This window comes from Lemur catta, chromosome 10, assembly GCF_020740605.2.
Source record: "Lemur catta isolate mLemCat1 chromosome 10, mLemCat1.pri, whole genome shotgun sequence".
NCBI classification, from domain to species: domain Eukaryota; kingdom Metazoa; phylum Chordata; class Mammalia; order Primates; family Lemuridae; genus Lemur; species Lemur catta.
The window spans coordinates 64330319-64350286 of record NC_059137.1 but is presented as its reverse complement, the minus strand read 5'-3'; the positions used below and the strand labels follow the sequence as shown (position 1 = coordinate 64350286).

At 39.3% G+C, this 19968-nt stretch overlaps 1 protein-coding gene and 1 pseudogene across 3 annotated transcripts in view; both read left to right on the top strand.

Moving 5' to 3' along the window:
- DOCK8 (dedicator of cytokinesis 8) overlaps positions 1 to 19968 on the top strand; it is a 199796-nt gene that overhangs the window by 57102 nt on the left and 122726 nt on the right. For all 3 annotated transcript variants that reach the window (XM_045562393.1, XM_045562395.1, XM_045562394.1), the window contains 3 exons: positions 7499 to 7622; positions 13290 to 13502; positions 18570 to 18655. In XM_045562393.1, the coding sequence (XP_045418349.1) occupies positions 7499 to 7622; positions 13290 to 13502; positions 18570 to 18655 (423 nt within the window). The remainder of the gene's footprint in view (positions 1 to 7498; positions 7623 to 13289; positions 13503 to 18569; positions 18656 to 19968) is intronic.
- On the top strand, positions 11169 to 12261 carry LOC123646329 (annotated as a pseudogene).

Genomic DNA, 19968 nt, shown 5'->3' with positions numbered 1-19968 from the left:
ATGGAGATTGCTGTTGGCCCAGTTCTCTGCACTCTTGTATAATGCACCAGTTCCCTTCCCAGAAATCAGCTAGTGGACAGGTAGAAGTGTGCAACTTCAAAACTCATTGTCAGTTTCTTGCAAGCTTTGACCAGTGTTTTATTGAGGCAGCGTCTTTTATTACCCCTCTGTCTGATTCTCTGGTACTCTGCATCTGATATTCTGTGAAAACTACAATTCCTAGCACACTCCTCCAAGGGATTATTCTGTCTCTATGTGTATCTATTATATTCTATTTGTGGAGAGAATCCAATACACTATTGCCAGCTGTTCTTCATCTCCCAACACCACATAATACATTTTCAGTGCAATTGTTTTCTATGAGTTGTTTCTATATGGTTACAGAGGGATAGTAGGAGAAGGGCAAGGAGAAGGTGGTGGTTCAAATGAGTGAAACCAGGTGCAACTTGAGTGCTTCATAGATAAGCCACTGCAGTGAAGAAGAATTCTGATTTCTGTATGGATACTAATTGTTCAACGACTGGCTGTAAGGAAGGTATACACACCTTTCCATCTTTATCCAGTGAGTCCCCCTTTGGGGAGACCTAGTATGATATACATCCTTCTCTCTCCAGCTCCCATCTGATCCACAGAGATTCTGTCCAGATTCAGGCATTAAGTGACATTAAGTTTGGATGAGTTTCCATTTTTTCTGTGTCTTCATAGGTGGCTCGCTAAGAAGTTGGAGGAGCATGCAATAGGGGTTGCCAGCAAGTTGTTAATTAGTGATTTGTTATTTAGCTGTCCTTTAATTTTTTATTTTATGTGCCGAATCATGTACGCCTGTTTTGAAAGAAGTCCAGTAACATGGAAGTGCATTGAGTAAAAGGCAAGTCTCAAGCCTCAGTCCTTGCCAGCTCCCTGCCCTTCCCTTCAACTCACCCTTCACTGCACAAAAGACAGCCGTGTAGCCTTTCACATCTCTTCATGCCCTCAGAAATACATATGGCCATATATATTTTTTACATAAAGACAGTTGTATTTATGTATGTAAATACATATATGTAAATATGTGTGTATTTATATATTACAAATATATATAATGTTGTTTCAATAACATCTTTGACATTTTTCTATGTCAGAGATATATCCCATTCTTTTGAAATGCTGCCTCGTATTCCAAGTAAATACGTATGAGAGAATGTATCATACAGTATTGGATCTTTCTCTGTTAATGGGCATTTTAGTTATCTTCATTTTTCATAGTTACAAATAATATCTCTGCAAACGTCTATGCACGTTTGCCCTTACGCATGTGTGTGAATATTTCTGAAGGTAGAAATGGAACCAGTGCACATGGTACATTCTGATAAGTACTGCCAAATTCTTCTCCAGAAAAGTTATGCTAATTTGCTCCATTACTAAGCAGGCAAGAAATTACACTTTCCTTTCATAATATTCCTGCCAATGCTGGATATTATGGATTAAAACAAAATTTAAATTCCTCCAATTTTACTCTAGTTATGATTTTAATCTGGAAGCTATTACACCTACTTTCTGAATACAGTTTCCTATCACTGAGTTTCCTTTGGTTAGGTATTCTAAAATCTCAGTTAAATACGCACTTCACCATACAACCTGAAATCCTGCTCTTAGGTATTTGCCTGAGTGAAATGAAAACCTATATTCACGTAAAAATCTGTATGCAAATATTTATAGCAGTTTTATTTATAATTGCCGAAAACTACAAACAACCCATATTAGACTCAATTGGGTAATCAATTAAGCAAACTCTGGCAAATCCAAACAATGAAACACTACTCAGCAATAAAATGCAGCCAACTACTGTTACATGCAACAACGTGCATGAATCTCAGATGCATTATGCTAAGCAAAAGGAACCAAACAAAAAAGAGAGCTGCATGGTTCCATTTATATGATATTCTAGAAGAGGCAAAGCTATAGAGATAGAAAACAGGTTGCCAGAGTCTTGGAGTAGGGAATGGGGCTGACTGCAACAGGACTGGAAGAATTTGGGGTGATTGCTGGAACTGTTCTGTATCTTAAGTGTTGCGGTGGTTACACAACCGTATGCATTTGTCAAAACTCACAGAACTGTACTCTAAAAAGGATCAATTATCATTGTACTTAAAAAGCGATGGATACAAATCTAGGAAGATGCCTGGCATTAAGTAATGACTCGTTAAATGTAAGGTCTGTTACTTTGCTATGGTTTATTATACTATTTTATAGAATGGTGATTTCTCTGGAGCAGGAGTAAATGGATTCAAATCCTGCCTCTACCACTTACTAGCTGTGTGACCCAAGGCCAATTAATGTGTTTCTTTTTGCTTCAATTTTCTGATCAGGAAAATAAGATTTAGAATAGTACTTACCTCCTAAGTTTTGTGATATGAAATAAATTAATTAAAATATGTCAACTACTCAGATTTCTTGACATTTAATAATAATTCCATAAATAGTAGCTAGTATTTATGATATTTACTAAGTAGTAAATATCAGGAAAAGCACTTACATTAGCATGTTGAAGGAATGAACAAAAAACTCTGCCCCATACATTTTAATGCACCGTGGGTGGAAGGACCTGCCTTCCTTAATGAAGCCACTTTGCCTTTCATGGACATGTCTTTGTCATCCAGAATCATGCAGTCAAACGCTGATTTAGTTAGCTCTTTTATTCTCAATTATCTCCTTGCTGATATTACATTTCTCCATAAATATCTAGAGATAGGCTTTTATGCCCTTGCTATCTGTGATAACGGCTTTGAATTCCACTTAGGGCGCAGAGGAGTGGAGTAATGGGCACTTGTGTCCCCTCCCACTCTCATCCTTCTATAGGGCATTTGCCACTCACATTCTGTAATTGAGACATTTAAATCATACAAATAGTGCTGCCCGTGAATGATAGAGGAAAGTTCTAAAACTCCTTTTTAACCTGATAGGGAGAGATTAAACTACTCAGAAATGTAAAACACATTATCTCCTTTCAGGGGAAATTATTTTACTTGAAATGTTCGTCTGTGTTACTTAGACTGGAAGATTCTTTGAATGAATTCCATTCTGTCTTTCATGTCTATAGCACCAAATTTTGTGTCCTTGCTGTAAAAATAATAGTACTTTTCTCTCCATGACTTTCGAAAATGACTATTGGTTTAATGACTAGCGTGGTGCCATGTTGGCTTGTTTATCTTATCTTATTTCCATATATTTGTGTGGATTAATGTCTGATGACATCCTTGGGGGATATTAAGTATTTTAAGTATTTCCTCTGTCATTTTCTCTAAATGAAACAAAGAGGGACTAACTTCAGAACGTTTCTGCTGTCTTGGTGGAGAGCTGAACTCTTAAGTAATTAAACTTATTTACATACTGTTTATTCTTGGTGTATTATCCGCAGCGACAGTGAAACATTTCATGAGTGTTATGGGCAACATCATAAAAACCCTTAGACTTTGTCTCTCATTCAGAGTGATTAAGGTAATTCTGAAGGAAGGTCGTGCTCAAGGAGAGCTGGGATATCAAGGAATGGGGTATCATCTGTTTTATTACTCCATATTTTACTCCCAGTGAACTGGTAAACAATTAAAATTCAAACACATCAGTGCATATAATTCAGTTACTCCCCAAAACATCATAAAAATGTCTCCCTGATCAATAATTGCTGATTATGACATGCATTTGTTGTGCTGGCTGTCAAGGTGCTTCGCTATTTGCTTTCTAAAGTGTGAAAAGCAAGCCAGGCTCATCAGCCTATGCAGGAACAAAGAGCCGCCAGCTGCGGATGTCAACTGTCACCGAGCCACTCTCGACCTGTCTGCACAGACTCCTCCCTCATCCCCACCAGTCCAGATGCACTGAGGCCCTGCCCAGGCTCTGTTCACAGGTCCCAGGCTGCCCCAGGCTGGGATGCCCTCCTCACACCATGTGGATTCTGACTCCCCATGCCAGGCTGTCCTTTTTAAATGAATGTCCTCCTCACCCTGTTTGTGCTTGAGCGTCTCATTCTGGGCCTCACCGGCCACCCCCACCCTGAGGAACGGATGGCTGCCTTGTTCTGAGACACCTTAGGATGCTAGCACCAGGTTGTACAGGAACACGGGGAAGGAAAGGGGAGAGGGGGTGGGAAAGCGAAGGTAAAGGGAAGAAGAAAAAAAAATGAACATATATTATTTCTAAACCTCACTATAGGCCCTCAAAATGAGCAACATTTCACCCCATTTCACCCTTGAGGAAGTTGTGGCTCAGAGAGATTAAGTCACTTGCCCAAGGTCTCTTAGGACCTAAGGACGTAAGGAGCCAGCCTCTGAATCCAGGTCCTCCTGACTCTAGAGCCCGGATTCTGTCTGCTGCACCACACTGCGTTGAAAGAGAATGCCCCCGGAATACGTTTAGCCTTTGGATTGTCTTCAAACGTTTAAGAACAGTGTTTTAAGAAAAGGAATACAGTTTTGGGAAGCAATAGCGTTCATTTCATGAAGACGGTTTTTCTAGCAGTTGGCCTGCTTCCCCGTCCTCCTCCTGTCTGCACATAGGCTCAACAGGAACTCGGCTGTCTTTGACTCAGTTGCCAGGGCGGGGTAATGAGGCTGGGACTCTTGTAGCCAGTGGCACTGAGCCAGCAGTTGCACTACCTAGCAGTGGTGGTTCCCTCTGCGGCCAGCACTTCTGGAATGAGTCATCTTTCCATGCTTGCCAACCCTTGTCTTCTCCTCCATCGCCAGCCTCACCCTCACTGCCATAAGGGAGCTTTGCAACTTTCTGAGAATTTAAAAGGGGGAAGTAGATGCTAAATCTAGGATGAGGAAGGGGAGAGAAGTTTGCTCTGGTTTCAAACACACGGTCATGGAAGATGCTAGTCTTAATGCTTTCCATAGCAAAAACCCTGAAGGCTGACATATCTATCAGGTTAAAGTGTATATATTGTGAAATAAACTTTTAACACTACCCCATTACTAACTTTTTTAATGCCCATTTGTCATTGGCTATAGGGTGCAAACATTCTAAAAATGGAAGGCAGAAAATAAAGCAAGCATGCATTTGCAAAAGATAGCCAAAGAAACCAAATAAATTTCAGGTCCCTAAAAGTTAAGCATCTTTTAATTTTTTGAGATATAGTGTATAAACTTTTTATCATGAATCTTAATGCTGGGGAAAACTTCTTGGCATTCACTTCACGTCCATGCCTCACCCTGTGAAGAAACAGAGGTGTAGAGAGAGAAGTAACTTGAGGATGATGGAAGCAGCCGTGATGTGTGTGTGTGTGTGACGTTCACTTGTAAGTAAACACTATTGGAAATATGTGCATTTTACTATCAGACAAAAAATAAAGCTAAAGCAGATATAGTTCTTGTCGCTAAGGCTGCCACTCAAAAGGTCTTTAGCTAGGCTACTTCCTAATTTTTATTTCTGTGGCCTAAGATTTCCTTGTAAACAGCCATGTGATATTGAACCTTTGACATTAATACCTTTTGCAGGTCCTAAAACAGGCAAAGGGTAAATACCAAAATGTGAAATTTGGATTTTAACTCAGTTTGTTTTGATCTTAGAATGAATTCATGTTAGGTGATTTCTTTGGTAATATTTCCCCTTACGATTGGATTTTTCAGGGAAAATAAACACACATTCAGTGTGTTGTCATTTGGGGTAGTATAATCTTAGGCCACAACCTAATATTTGCCTATATTTGCCACTACTTTGATTTGGTTTCCCTGTCCTCCCCCAGATGTTAGATCACGCACAGCATTTTTTTTCTTTGAGAGTCCAAAAACAGTCATTTAATGGAATGCCTTTAGGAAAGCCTGCCCACCTAGCACACGTAGACACGTTGCTGCCTAAATGTATGTTGTTGAGGATAAGTTTTAAGAAGCTAACGGGTTTATAAAATCCCAGGTAAGGATTTCTCTCAAATAACTCTGTTAGTAGAAAATACATCTTACAAAATAATTTTGCTAATGTGTATTTCTACTCTTTTTTACTGCTACCATTTGCACACTTAGAGCAACTGGAACCAAAATAATTTTCATAAATAGTTTAAATAGTTATTACTGCTGATGACTTGTTTAGAAGAGTCTCCAAAATACTTTTTGTTCATTGATGTTTATGAACAATATAGTTTATATTTTAATTTTTGTCTGTTTTACTGGTGTTTAGGCATCCTAAACCAGAAATTATTCTGGATATTTTTCTCAAAATCCTTTTGAAATGTTTAGACTTATTTCCTTATTCAGAATATACTTTTTTCATTTACTTATTTTTTTCATTTCCCCAATTTGGCCTGCTTTTTACCCAGCCCTATCAACACAGTTTTGGGTCAGGGCAATTCAGATGGCCAAGAGACACTGAGGATGGCCAGTTATAGTCTGCTTCTACTTGAATTAGTCACGGAGCTGATCGTGTCTCTTTTCTAGGTGGTTTCTTGTCTCCTTTTCCTCAAAACAAATTGCTTGTCTTCAGAGTACAATAAAATCCAGGGAGAGAGTCCTGTTCTCCCTACGGATGACACTGGGACATCTCATTCTTTCTTTAATTAATTCAAGCAATTATCAAACACCTGCTCTGTGGGTGCCACTCCCTCCCTCCGACACCCCTTCCTTCAAGGAGTTAAACACCCTGTATTGGATCATTGCTAGTAGCTCTTCCTACATTTCCTGCTTTATCTGTCTGGCATTCGATCTGCCCAATACATTCTGCCCTCACTTCATGTCCCTTTACCAGCTTGCCCAGTGGTTTTTCTAATAATGTGGGAAATCAAACAAAATGGTGCATGTTTGTGCATTTGACCCTGTAGCGTGTTTTCCAAGAAGCCTTTGAGTCATAAAAATGGGGAATACACACGTTGGTTTCTCTAGTCATCGCTTGAATATCTGTTGGCTTTCTCATGCCAGTCTCACTTCTGCAGTGACAGTGCTAGACGTTCTATTTTAAACTCTTTCCATAGCTACACATTTTTTAAACATGATTTTAATGGAGTTCATAGAATGGAGATTTCTAATGTTAGCAAAGACTTTCAGTAGATAAATCATTTATTTCTATTTTTTCTGAAGCATGTCTTGCCTTTGTTATTCATTATAAAGAACATTAATGTGGAGATTAAATGGTTTTCTCTATTTTTATCTTCAAACGATCTCTATTTGCTGCTTCTGCACATTGCTAGATTTATTCCAGCCTCTTGCATACACTAGGGTCATAGTTTAGCTTCAGCTTGGAGCCAAATGCCCTACAGCTGAAATGACCGCACCTCTGAAGTGGCATTTTCCCAGGCCATTCCTGCCTTTAATAATGAGCCAGCCAGGAGGCAAGTTTGTATCTCATTACAACAGAGCCTTGTATTGGGTTTGGTGCTTAATTAGATGTGAGGAATTACAATTGGTCCTCTCTTTGAAAGCTCTCTCAACCCCATGTCTACACTTAAGCCATTACTTTTATTTTAATCTAATGGTTTTGCCTGTCTCTCTCTCTCTCTTTCTGTCTTCCAATTAAATAATATCAACAATAAAAGAAACCAAGGAAGTTCGGAGATTTGCAGCTTTAAAAAGACTGGATCTCGAAAAGATTTTCACAAGACTCTTCAGAAACAGACCTTTGAGTCAGAAACCTTGGAGTGCAGTGAACCCACCGCTCAGGTATTTCCCATCAACAAACATGGTTACTGGGTTACTGGGCTGTTCTGCCCAGGGTTTTGAAAACCAGAATAAAGGTTAGATTCACAGAATGTTTGAGTAGGAGGAACTCTACCATCTGAGTCAGTGTTATTTTTTTTCAAATTTGTTTGTAGGTACAGAAATTGGTGTTCAAACAAAAACCAAGAAGTTCAATGATTAAAATAGATAAAAGTGGAGAGGCTCTAACTGGGGGAGGGGGGCAGCTTAGGCCCATCCCTAGAACAATTCCTGCAGAGACTCAGGGGTGCCCCTAGGAAGACGGCATAGTGATTAAAACCTACGCACCGAGGCCAGATTGCCTTCATTCTCCTACTGATTCTACCATATACTAACTCTATAACCTCAGGCAGGGTAATTCAACTCTCCCCTGGAAAACAAGGTTGATAATACTAACCAGTTTATGAGATTATTTGAGTATTAAGAGGGTTAATATGTGTAAAGATTTAGAACAATGCCAACTGCACTTAGTGCCCAGGAAATGCTGGCCACTGTTATTGTTGTTGTCATTAATTATTATTATAAAGTAGTTACAGTTTAAAAGTCAGGTTAAAGTATATATATTGTGAAATGAACTTTTAACTTGTGACTAATTTTTTAATGCCCATTTGTCAATGGCTTTGGGATCCACGTAAAGAACTCCAGAAAATACTCTAACAAACTAGAAGACAGAAAAGAAAGCAAGCATTCATTTGCATAAAATAGGAAAAAGAACAATAGCCAAATAAATTTCATGTTCCCGAAAGTTAAGCTCTCTACACCCATCTTCAAAGCAGCATTATTCATAATAGCCAAAAGGTGGAAGCAACCCAAGCGTCCATCCGTGAATAAATGGATAAACAAATGTGGTTACCTGGGGATGGGGGAGGGAGGAATGGGAAGTTGTTTAATGAGTACAGAATTTCAGCTTTGCAGGAGGAAAAAAGTTATGGAGATGTGCAGTGGTGATGGTTGTCCTACAATGTGAATATACTTAACACTACTGAACTGTACACTTAAAATTATTAAGATGGTAAATTTTATGTTATATATGTTTTACTATAATTAATTTTTTTAAAAGCCAGTACTCCAGTCCAACCTTCCCATTTTATAGATGAGAAAAAACCAAGAAGAAAAAATTTGTCCAAGTTTGCACGGAACATCTTCTAAACTAGTATAGTTTTCAACATTCATGTATCCTCATAACACAGGCATCTCACCATGCTCAATATGCTTAGGGGCTTTAAAATAATACTTATTTTTCAAACAACATGGTCCCTAAAGCCAAGCCAGCTACTTAATATGAGCTCCACAGAGGAACCAGCCATCAATTCCAGTACTGAATATGACAGGCATACTGAGGGATGGAATACCTGTATGCTCTACTCTATAGAAAATTTAAAGGATTTTTCATTGTTAATTTTGTTAAATTCAGTTTTTTTCCCTACATAATGACCAACTATTAAATTGTTCCTTGTATTAGCTAGACAAAAGGCATACTAAGTATTTCAACAGAAGAAACTTAACACAGGGAATTGATTATAAAGGTTTTGGAGGACTGAGAAAACCAAAAGGGAAAAATTGAGGTCATACTGAAATCATAACTGCAGGAAACAGCACACCACCCTGGGGCTGGGATCTAGGGCAGTGGTTCTCAAACTTGAGCTTCAGCAGAATCCCCTAAGGGGGGTGTTGCTTGTTCAGACATAGGTTGCTGGGGCCTATCTGCTAGAATTTCTGATTCAGCAGGTCTGGGGTGGGGCCTGATAATTTCTAATTAGCATTTACCAAATGATGATGATGATGCCGGTCCCAGGACCACAATTTGAGGACCACAGGTCTAGGGGAAGAGCTTAGAGTTATTAGAACCTAGAAGCTCAGAAGAGGAGCCTCAGAGCAAGAACTCAAATCTCTGAGAACGGGGCACTGCCCAGCTGGTGGTATCTCAGGATCTCAGAGGAAAGACCTCATGGAGTCTGGACTCAGACCTCCTAGGAGGAGAGATTGCCCAGCTGGTGCTGGTACCTTCAAGAAGGTAAGATGAGGATGGCTCTGGATGTGCCGAAAGAATCTGAAGGGTAGAACCAACATGAAAGGAACTTCAAGTCACTTCTCCCTCCTCCAAGTATCCAGCATCCCTGTAGCACCCCCTATTGACAAAGCCTACAGGAGCCCCAGGCAAAGCAGAAACATGGTCTGCTGAGTCCCAGATCCAGCATCACAGAGCAGAGTATACAAGGGTGTGTTTGGAGCTGAGAGACAATAGGTGAAGAGCAGCACATACATAAAGCACGTTCTGTTCTACAGCATACTAACAGAGCACTCGACTAAGTGAATTGGCTGGATTTAAGGGCCAAACTGACCATATGATCCAGCAATCCCACTACTGGGCATATATACAAAGGAAAGGAAATCAGTATATCAAAGAGATATCTGTACTACAATGTTTATTGCAGCACTATTCACAATGGCCAAGATATGGAATCAACTTAAGTGTCCATCAACAGATGAATGGATAAAGAAAATGTGGTACATATACACAATGGAATACTATTCAGCCATAGAAAAGAATGAAATCCTGTTATTTGCAGCAACGTGGATGAGACTGGAGAATATTATGTTAAATGAAAAAACCCAGACACAGAAAGATGAATATTGTATGTTCTTATGCATATGTAGGAATGAAATAAGTTGATATCATAGATGTAGAGAATAGAATAGTGGTAACTAGAGGCAGGGAAGGGTGGTATGGATAGAGAGGTTGGTTAACAGATACAAAGTTACAGCTAGATACGAGGAATAAGTTCTAGAGTTCTATAGCAGCTGCCCCCAACCTTTAGGCAACCTTTTTGGCACCAGGGACTGGTTTCATGGAAGACAATTTTTCCATAGACTGGGGTGGAGGGGGATGGTTTGGGGATGATTCAAGCACATTACATTTATTACATTTGCACCTGCTCCCCAGTGCTAGTGTCACTGCCTCAACCCCACCTCAGATCATCAGGCATTAGATGCTCATGAGGAGCATGCAACCCAGATCCCTCGCATGCACAGTTTATAGTAGAGTTCAAGCTCCTATGAGATCTGACAGGAGGCGGAGCTTATGCGGTGATGTGAGCGATGGGGAGCAGCTGTAAATACAGATGAAGCTTCGCTCACTTGCCCACAGCTCACCTCCTGCTGAGCAGCCTGGTTCCTAACAGGCCACAGGCCACTACCAGTCCCCACCCCAGGGTGGGGACCACAGTTCTATAGCACTGCAGGGGGACTATAGTTATTAACAATAATTTGTTCTATATTTTCAAATAACCAGAAGCAAAGATTTTGAACATTCCCAACACAAAGAAATGGTCGTTGAGGTGATAGCTGTGCTCATTATCCTGATTTGATCATTATACTTTGTATACAGACATTGAAATATCACATTGTACCCCAAAAATATGTACAATTATTATGTGTCAATTAAAAATTTTTAAAAGAGCCAAATTGTACCAAAGTTGTATGTCTTGAAGTAATAGAACAGTATTCACCATGGAGAGATGCTTGGACTGTGAGACGACCAGCAACATTTTCCATTCCACTCTCATTCTTGTATACGTTCTTACTGAGTTGAATGGTGAGGCCAAATGCCTGAATTTATGTGCATCAAATACATATGTGCTGTGACTCCATGGTACACACATTTTCATAAAAATTAGGTCATATTGTACATAATATGTGACTTCCATGTAATATTGTGTGACTTCGTCTTTCATATTAACAATATACTGTGATTGTCTTTCTTCTCCAATGAGTACATGTTTTTTTTAATAGCTGCATAACTTTCCATTGTATTAAAGTTCCAAAACCTCTTAATGCCTCCTCTTTTGGTTGGCATTTCGTTTGTTTCTATTGTTTTGCTATTACAAATAGTGTTTCAGAGATGCTCTTGTCCTCACATCCTTGCACACTTGTCTAGTTATACCATTAGGATAAATTCTTAGAAGTGAAATTTCTGGATTAAAGGATATGAACATTTTTAAGACTTTTGACACATATATAGCTTGACATCCTTTTAAATAAACTTGGGAAATTAAACTCATTTTCTCCGAACTCTTATTAATTCTAAGACAAATAAAAGTATTACTAATTAGCTCTTCTGGGGACACCATCTAGTATGGAAGCTAATGTTTTCCCTCATCTCTGTTCCCTTTACGATTAGCCTCCACCTGAGACATTGCAGGAGCCGGGAGCTCTCAGAACAGTCCTTTGAGCTGGTGTAGAGGCACTCAGAATGTCCAGTGTGTGACATACTGCTGTAGGCTTTCCTACAATATAGCCTCTAACAAAACTAGGCTGTCCCCAACCCCTGGTGACAGAGTTGTTTACCTTTATACCAAGAAGGTTGGAAAAGCACTAAAATCTCCATGCAGTGTGTCTGCAGGCAGGCTCTGAGGGGTTCATCTTGTGAGACCTAAAGTTCATATGAAGTTGTCTAAAACAAACAAACAAAAATGTCAGCAGGGCCTATGGTGGTTCCATGTGTGCCAAATGTGTTCATGACAGGATCAAGCATGTTTTCCTTATTGAGGAGCAGAAAATCATTGAGAAGGTGTTGAAGGCACAAGCAGAGTCAGAAAGCTAAATTAAAAAATGAAAAATGTGATAAAATGAAAAGTGATAAAAATGAAAAGGCTTAAAATATTACTAAAGTGTCAATATTGATTATTGCTAGTTGGGGTAAAATTTATCATCTAACAGAGTAGCAGTTTTATGAGGTAGGCTAGATGCCACAAAAAATATATATAGTATGGAAAAATTGTACAGTAGTATGTCCATTTAGTAGAACTTTGAGAATAACATTTTGCCATAAATTTTATAGATGTTTATCATTGATCTATCTGTAGTCTTACAACATATTGTTGTTTACAGTTATTTATGCTTTGCTGGGTCTTTGGTTAGGCATGTAGCCCTCAATTGCCAAGACATTTCTAATGGAATAAAGCATCCACTTTGTCTCTAATTTAAGACTGTTTTTTTCAAACACACTAAAACAAGCACAGCTAAAAGTGGATACTGCTTCAATACCAAATGCTTTTCCTTTTTTTTTGGTGCTCATTCCTATAACTGCTACTTAAGTCCTGTAGGAACATGTTCCCCACTCCCGCAACTTTGTCTTTGGACACCTAACATTCAGCTTTGGAGTTAATATAAAGTTGAATTTGGAAGGCCCTCACAGGTCACTTTATTTTCCAATTTCAAATCCAAGCTCTGGCATGGAGACTAAGAAGTGGGTCTCATTATTTCCCAGTCCAGTCTCCTTTTTGTCACACCTTAGTCCAGCTCTGTTTTGCTTGCGCGTGAGACCTGAATGTGGTTCATTAAGTGACTTGGCTCCCAACCTCCAGGAAAGAGCAGCCAGCAGCTAAGAGGAACACAGTGCTGTTTTCAAACCTCTCCCCAGGACTGGTTTATGGACTACCTGCTTCCAGCTGGGAAGGAGACAGATAATTTTAGAATAGTCCTGCCAGGAAGATATGACATCATTCTTGTCAAATCCCCAGTTTCTCCAGAAAACTTGAGGCCTGAGATTGTATAGTCCCAGATTGGAGCAGCCTTGAGACATCCCAGGTTCTTTTGTTCTCCTTGTAGACCCGCTGTTTTCTCTCCCAGACAGGGCCCCGCCGCTTGAACGTGCTGTGCGATGTGTCTGGGAAAGGCCCCCTCACTGCCTGTGACTTTGACCTCCGCAGCCTGCAGCCTGACCAGCGGCTGGAAAACCTCCTGCAGCACGTGAGTGCCGAGGACTTTGAGAAGCAGAATGAGGAGGCCCGGAGGACCAATCGGCAGGCCGAGCTCTTTGCCCTTTACCCGTCCGTGGACGAGGTGGGTACCACTGTCTCCATCCAGGAGAATTTCAGTGAAGACAGAGCTGTGAGGAAGATTTTATCGTTAATTATTACTGTATAGCAGTCCATGATGTCAGGATGCTTAATGGTATGTTTTCTGTGATTGTGTCATTAAGGCAAGCCTGGGTCATAGCAGAACCAACTATTGATCATCATACAGATGGGATTCTGATAACAATAACTAGGATTTTCAAGCACTTTACAAAACAGGTTCACTGGTATTATCTCATTTAATCCTCAAAACATTTCAAGAGTCTACTTGCAACTAATCCATCAAGATATATATTCTTTAAACCTTGATGTTGTTCACTGCTTCACTATTTTTTAATGGTCTCTATGAGCAACTAGCGATACCTGGTTTGAAAACAATTTCAGGCTAAAATAATCACGACCATCTCCCAGTGTGCATGACTTTGAGATCTTGATTGTCTACTTCTTTATTTACTGGAGCTGACCCAGAACAATTTGATAAGTTAGACTTTGCCTGCAGATGGAATAAGGAATGATCATTATTCAAGCCTTGTATCTGTTTAGGCTCCTTGTATTTTTTATGAGGCTCTCAGTCTTCCTTTCTGCATGTAAGGTTATCTACACTTCTGAGTCTTGCCAGAAAAGGTTACCACTATATCTCTGCTGTCCAGTTGTATTAAAAGTTCTGCTTCAAGAAATAAGATTTGAGGAAACTTTGCATAAAAGATATGCCATCCATCTGTGCCTCTAAATATTGGAAATTTGGTCCCTAGTTTAAGCAAAACCATCAGAGAGCCTGATTCTCACCTCTTGGAAAGCCCCACCCCTGTGAATTGTATTTGCTGACCTGCCCTGGGGTGAGCTTCCCATTGGTCAGCAAAGAGAAAGGAAGCAGAAGTCATGAGATACGATATCACGTCCACCATGGAAATACTGTTGTGGACATTGACCTATTCATCATCCAGCTCCTCCATCAGTGAGGTTCTAAAGGGAAATTATCCACAAGTCTTCAGAAAAGAATTATGCTTCTGCTGAGATGACATGCACACTTAGAGATTGTGCCCATTTTGTAACTGGCTCTCCTAAATTCTTAGAGTAAATTTCTGTTCACCTCGGCCAAATGTGGCAGCTTACTAATTAGTGTCCTGAATTTACTCCAACTTCTTTTTCTTTATTTATCCTTATTTTCTAACCACCTTCATTTTCTCAATCTATTTTATTTGCAGTTCTGTAAGCAGCCTCAAATCCTCTTCTGAATGAGACAGATTAAAAATAAATTAGTATGTGGAATCCAAAACAGGGAATCTCACAGAAATGGAGTAAAAAGGTGGTTACCAGAGGCTGTGGGGAGGTGTGGGAAATGGTGATCAAAGGGTACAAAGTCTCAGTTAGACTGGAGGAACAAGTTTTAGTGACCTATTGCACTACATGGTGACCACAGTTAGTAATAATGTATTGTATATTTTAAAATTGCTAAAAGAATAGATTTTTCAATGTTCTCACCCCACACAAAGATAAGTTGGTAAGGTGATGGACATGTTAATTCGCTTAATTTATTTTTCCTGTAATGTATACATAGATCAAAACATCACATAGTACCCCATAAATATACACAATTATTTGTCAATTTAAAAGAATAAATTTTAAAAATAAATTAATATGAATAATGTGGGCAATATTATCGTCTCCATTCTTCAGATTAGAAAATAAGAGTCAGAGAGGTTAAACAACTTGTTCAAGATTCAACAGATAAATTATAAAATTGAGAACCCTTACCCATTAACTCCAAATTTCATGTTTGTTTGTTTATGTATCTATATATGATTACCTAGTACATTAGCATATGTAACTGAAATCCAAAGATGATATTTTAAAAATCCTATGTTACAACTTCTCAGTTTCTATCTGCAACATGAAAACTTTTTACCAGATTTGTCAAGAAATATTAAATCTAATGATTTGACCTTTACTTGTCTTCCTCTTCTCCCAATTCCATGATGGAGATGCTGACATGTACTAAAGGGACCCAAAGTGGATGCCAGAAAAGAGAAAACAATTAACAGATGAGGAGAATATGTCCAGGGAGACACTGGCTTGTCAAAGTCTCCCTGGTGGCATGAGATGAGAAGATTCCCATCTGAATTGATTAAGAGAATGAAACATAGACTGTTTTCGCAGGAACTTTGTTTTGTGGCCTTTGAAACAATGCAGAAACTGAGTTGGGACTGAAAGTTAGACTCTAGCACAGGTCCTAATGGGGTCAGCTTTCATTGGGAAGGAGGAGTGCTTTGTAATTGGTGTACCGGTTATGTGTAAACTGGTATGTCTGAGATGCTTGAGGACCTCTATACCAGCCTTTTAGTGTTTTGAAGCTGTTCTCTAAGAAATTGCATTTGTACTTGTAATTTGTACTTCCTCCAAAGTAAGTCCTGTACAAAGTACACCTACTCTGAAATGATTTTAAAATGCTGATTTTTATGACATATTAATCAGGTTTTTTTGTATTATCATTACTTGGTTTCCCAGTAAGGAAAGTGAGAGGTAAATTATTGTATCCAAATTATGACTGAGTCTATAGGAAAGGCAAAAGTGGGACTCAGCTGCCAAGCTTCTACGAGGCAAGTTCTTTGCTTGATTCACTCAGATTCTACAAAAGGCATCCTATGTGTTGATCCCTAAAAAGATGCCACTGCACTCCAAATCATGGCAGTTTCCTGAGGGCTCTTGGTTACAAGTGACAGAACTCAACTAAAAACTAATTAAGAAAAAAAGGGGGAGGGCACTTATTGGCTCACATAATGAAATCACAGGTATGCAAATATGGAATTAGCGCCACGATCCCATGTGTCAGTAGATGGAAGAATATCATCTCTCATGCTTTCTCTCTCATTATCTCTTTTATTCCCTTCATTTGTGTGTATTTCTCAGGATTATAAAAACAATAGGTATTCACTAAAGCTTCACATTTCCTCTTTCTGTTTCTTTGGGAATGAGTTCCTATTTAAGATAGCTGTAAAGGCTCAAGAAATTCACATAGATGAGAAGAGACTTAGGAAATAACATCATCTAAATGTCATACGTGGACCTCGTTCAGATCCTGACTTAACAAACTAACTGTAAAAAAACTAAGATAGTTGGGGAAATTTGAAACTGATACAATTATTTTGTGGCGATAAGAAATTGTTGTTTATTTTTTAGGAGTTATAATGGCATTATTGTTATGTGTTTTTAAAAATCTTTATCTTTTATAGATATGTACTGAAATATTTACACATGAAATTATGCTGGGAAGTTGCCTCTAAATAATCCAGCATTGAGCAGGGGAAGGTAGTAAGTGGGAATATAGATGAAACCAGGCTTCCTTTGAGTTGAAATTGTTGAAGCTAGGTGATAAATAAATGGTGGTTCATTGTATCATTCTCTCTCCTTTTTTATATGTTTAGAATTTTCCAAATGAAAAGTTTTTTAAGAAATTATCCCAGGGCAGGTGTGGTAGCTCATACCTGTAATCCCAGCACTTTGGGAGGCCAAGGCAGAGGATCGCGTGAGGCCAGGAGTTCGAGACCAGCCTGGGCATCATTGGGAGACCCTGTCTCTACAAAATAAAAATAAAAATAAAAAAATTAGCTGGGCATGGTGGCATGCCTGTAGTCCCAGCCACTCCAGAAGCTGAGGCAGGAAGATCACCTGAGGCCAGGAGATCAAGGTTACAGTGAGCTATAACTGATCACGTGCCACAGCACTTCTATCTGGGCGATGGAGTGAGACCCTGTTTCTAAAACAAAACAAACAAACAAAAAAACGGATTCCAAAGATTAGAATCCAAACCAAAGGTAGTCTTAGGAATCTGTACGTTGAGGTTGTTTTCCAAAGAGAGGGCCCTTCCCTTCAGATGTGTCTGTTCTGATCGTCCTAAAAGTTCCAGCTTGCTCTGAGAGAGTCCAGCTCAGTGTAGGCATGTGAACAGCATCTGCTCTGAAACACACTCGGCGATTCCACCCAGCGAGACAGCCAGCGAGCAGCAACCACAGGAATGGGGGCCGAAGGGGAAGAGAGATTAGAGTAGTGGTGAGTTTAGCACTTCAATCATTCCACCAAACCGGGTACAGGTTTACCAGGAAGGTGACTTCACTGCTATCTGCAAAAATGTTATGGTTGCTGTGGGGTATTTGGTGGGAAGCTGCCAGTGTTTATTGCCAGGAAAAGACAATTAGACATGACTCTGAATCTTTATGAGCAACAGACCACTCGTGTGTTTGGATAACCTACTGCAAGAGTGGGAATTAAAGTTTTCAAGAATTTGCACTGTTTAATTTCACAAACGTGAATGTAATTAAGATTCAGTGAAAATTCAGATTTAAATGCTAAAGTTTCAATAGGGACTTGTTATTTCTGTTTAAGTCTTTAGCCCCTATGTGGTCAAATAGACAGGTATAGCTCTTAATTTGTCATTACTAAGCTTTCTTGTACTTAGAACTTTTGCAGGTTGTACCTACATATGTCTGTATAGAACCTGTAAATTCACTCCTCAATCTCTATCATCTATTTAAGAAAACAGTGAACTGAGAAAGAGAATCTGTTACAGCATTAATGGTTCACAGCCGTCAGTGAACCACTCTGACTCAGGTCTCAAGTCTGAAACTCACCTATTTACTAGTAAAGCCCTTGACAGGAGAAATATTCTGAATATGTATTTAGAGCAGGCAAAAAAAAAAAAAAAGTACAAAAACAACAACAAAAAAACCCAACAATAGGTATGATTTTGCAATGCCATCTGGTGGATGTTACTAAGCCATGTCCATTTTCACATTTCCTTCCTTCCTCCTTCAGTCTCTTTGTTTTAAATGCTTGGTTTTCTGAAAGGAGAAAATGTTTGCTGTAAATGCTGGCTTGGAAGGTTGGGGGTTGGATGGTGAACTCTTGTAAAAGGCAGAGTGTTATTCTGCTATAAGAAATAAAACAAATGTAAGTTGACTTGAGCCAGGGAGGACAGCCTTCCCTTCCCTGGGTTAACTCCAAGTGGAGTTCCTCATGGAATTCACTAATGATTTCTTTGTAATGTGGTTAATAATAGGAGGATGCTGTAGAAATACGTCCGGTACCAGAATGTCCCAAGGAACATCTGGGCAACAGAATATTGGTCAAGTTGCTGACGCTAAAGTAAGTATCAGAAAACATGCTACCACTACTTTGAGATTTGTCTTGCCTTTTAGAGACAAACTGAGAGCTTGAATCAGGGGGGAGCTCTCAACAGACTTTTAACTGTGGGCATCTGTGAGGTAGTAGTGGAAAGAGCAGAGTTTGGGGTCTATTTCTGGACTCTATTCCTACCAAGCTTTGACAGTCATTCTTCTACAATAGGCAAGGCAAACACAAGTGTTTACCAAGGTCAGGCATGTAAGGTCATTGAGTGAAATGGCCTACATTATGGAAAAAAACACAGTAAAGTCAGTGGATTGCAGGAGTCAACTTGTACTAACTCACAAAAGCTGATAGTGCACATCTCTTCCCAACTCCATGTTCAGTGAGGTCAGATTGGTAACTTTAAATTGGCCAGGGTGAAAGTATTTACAACATAGAAATCAGCAAATGCTACAAATGGGGACCCTTTCCCCCCAGAGATTGTTTGTTAAACAGTTACCAGGACACCACTGTCAAAACACAATGATGCAACCAAAACGCAGTTCAGTGCCAGGGGACAATAGGGAGTGGTGGGGTCTGTAGCAAACTGTGTTAATGGGGGACCCACTGCTAGCTACAGCCAACTCTTGCCAACCAAGGAAACAGGCCCATTTTTGTCAATTGTCTTATTTCTTTTTTTATCAAGAGAAGTTGAAAACCCAGATTTTTCAGCATAATTTCCTGACTCCCTAAATATCTTGTCCTTTCTTTTTTAAACACTGCACAATTCACACAAAACATGTCTGCAGTTCAATTTCATCTTATGAGCCAATTATTTGCCGCATCTACTTTAAAGCAGTTGTCTGCAAACTTTTTGATCGTGTACTTTAATATTTTGAAAAAAAACAAGTTACATGTCCTCTGTATATGTGTATTAATTTTGTTTTGTTCTTGCACATTAAAATATTATCCACGTTATAAAACATACATGAGAAATTTTAAAGCGTGAGCTAAATAAATCTAAAGATATCTAGCATTTTCTTCCTGCCCTCCAATGCAGTGTCTTGTGTACCCCCTGGAGTGCTCCCAGACCTCTCTTCCTCTTTGCAGACTGCTACTTTAGGGAATTAGTTCTTCCTCTTGGAACCCAGAGACCATTTTGAAAATATTAAAGTTGTAAATACTCTGCCTAAGCAAAAGTGCATAATCATAACATTTTTACATATGCTATTAAGAGGGTGATCCGTCTCTCAAAATCAATTCCTAGGTCTCTTAAGTAGCACCTGGTTTGCAATTAGGCATCTGGATTCTAGATTCAAGACTGTATCTCAGTCCTGGGAAACTTCCAGGGA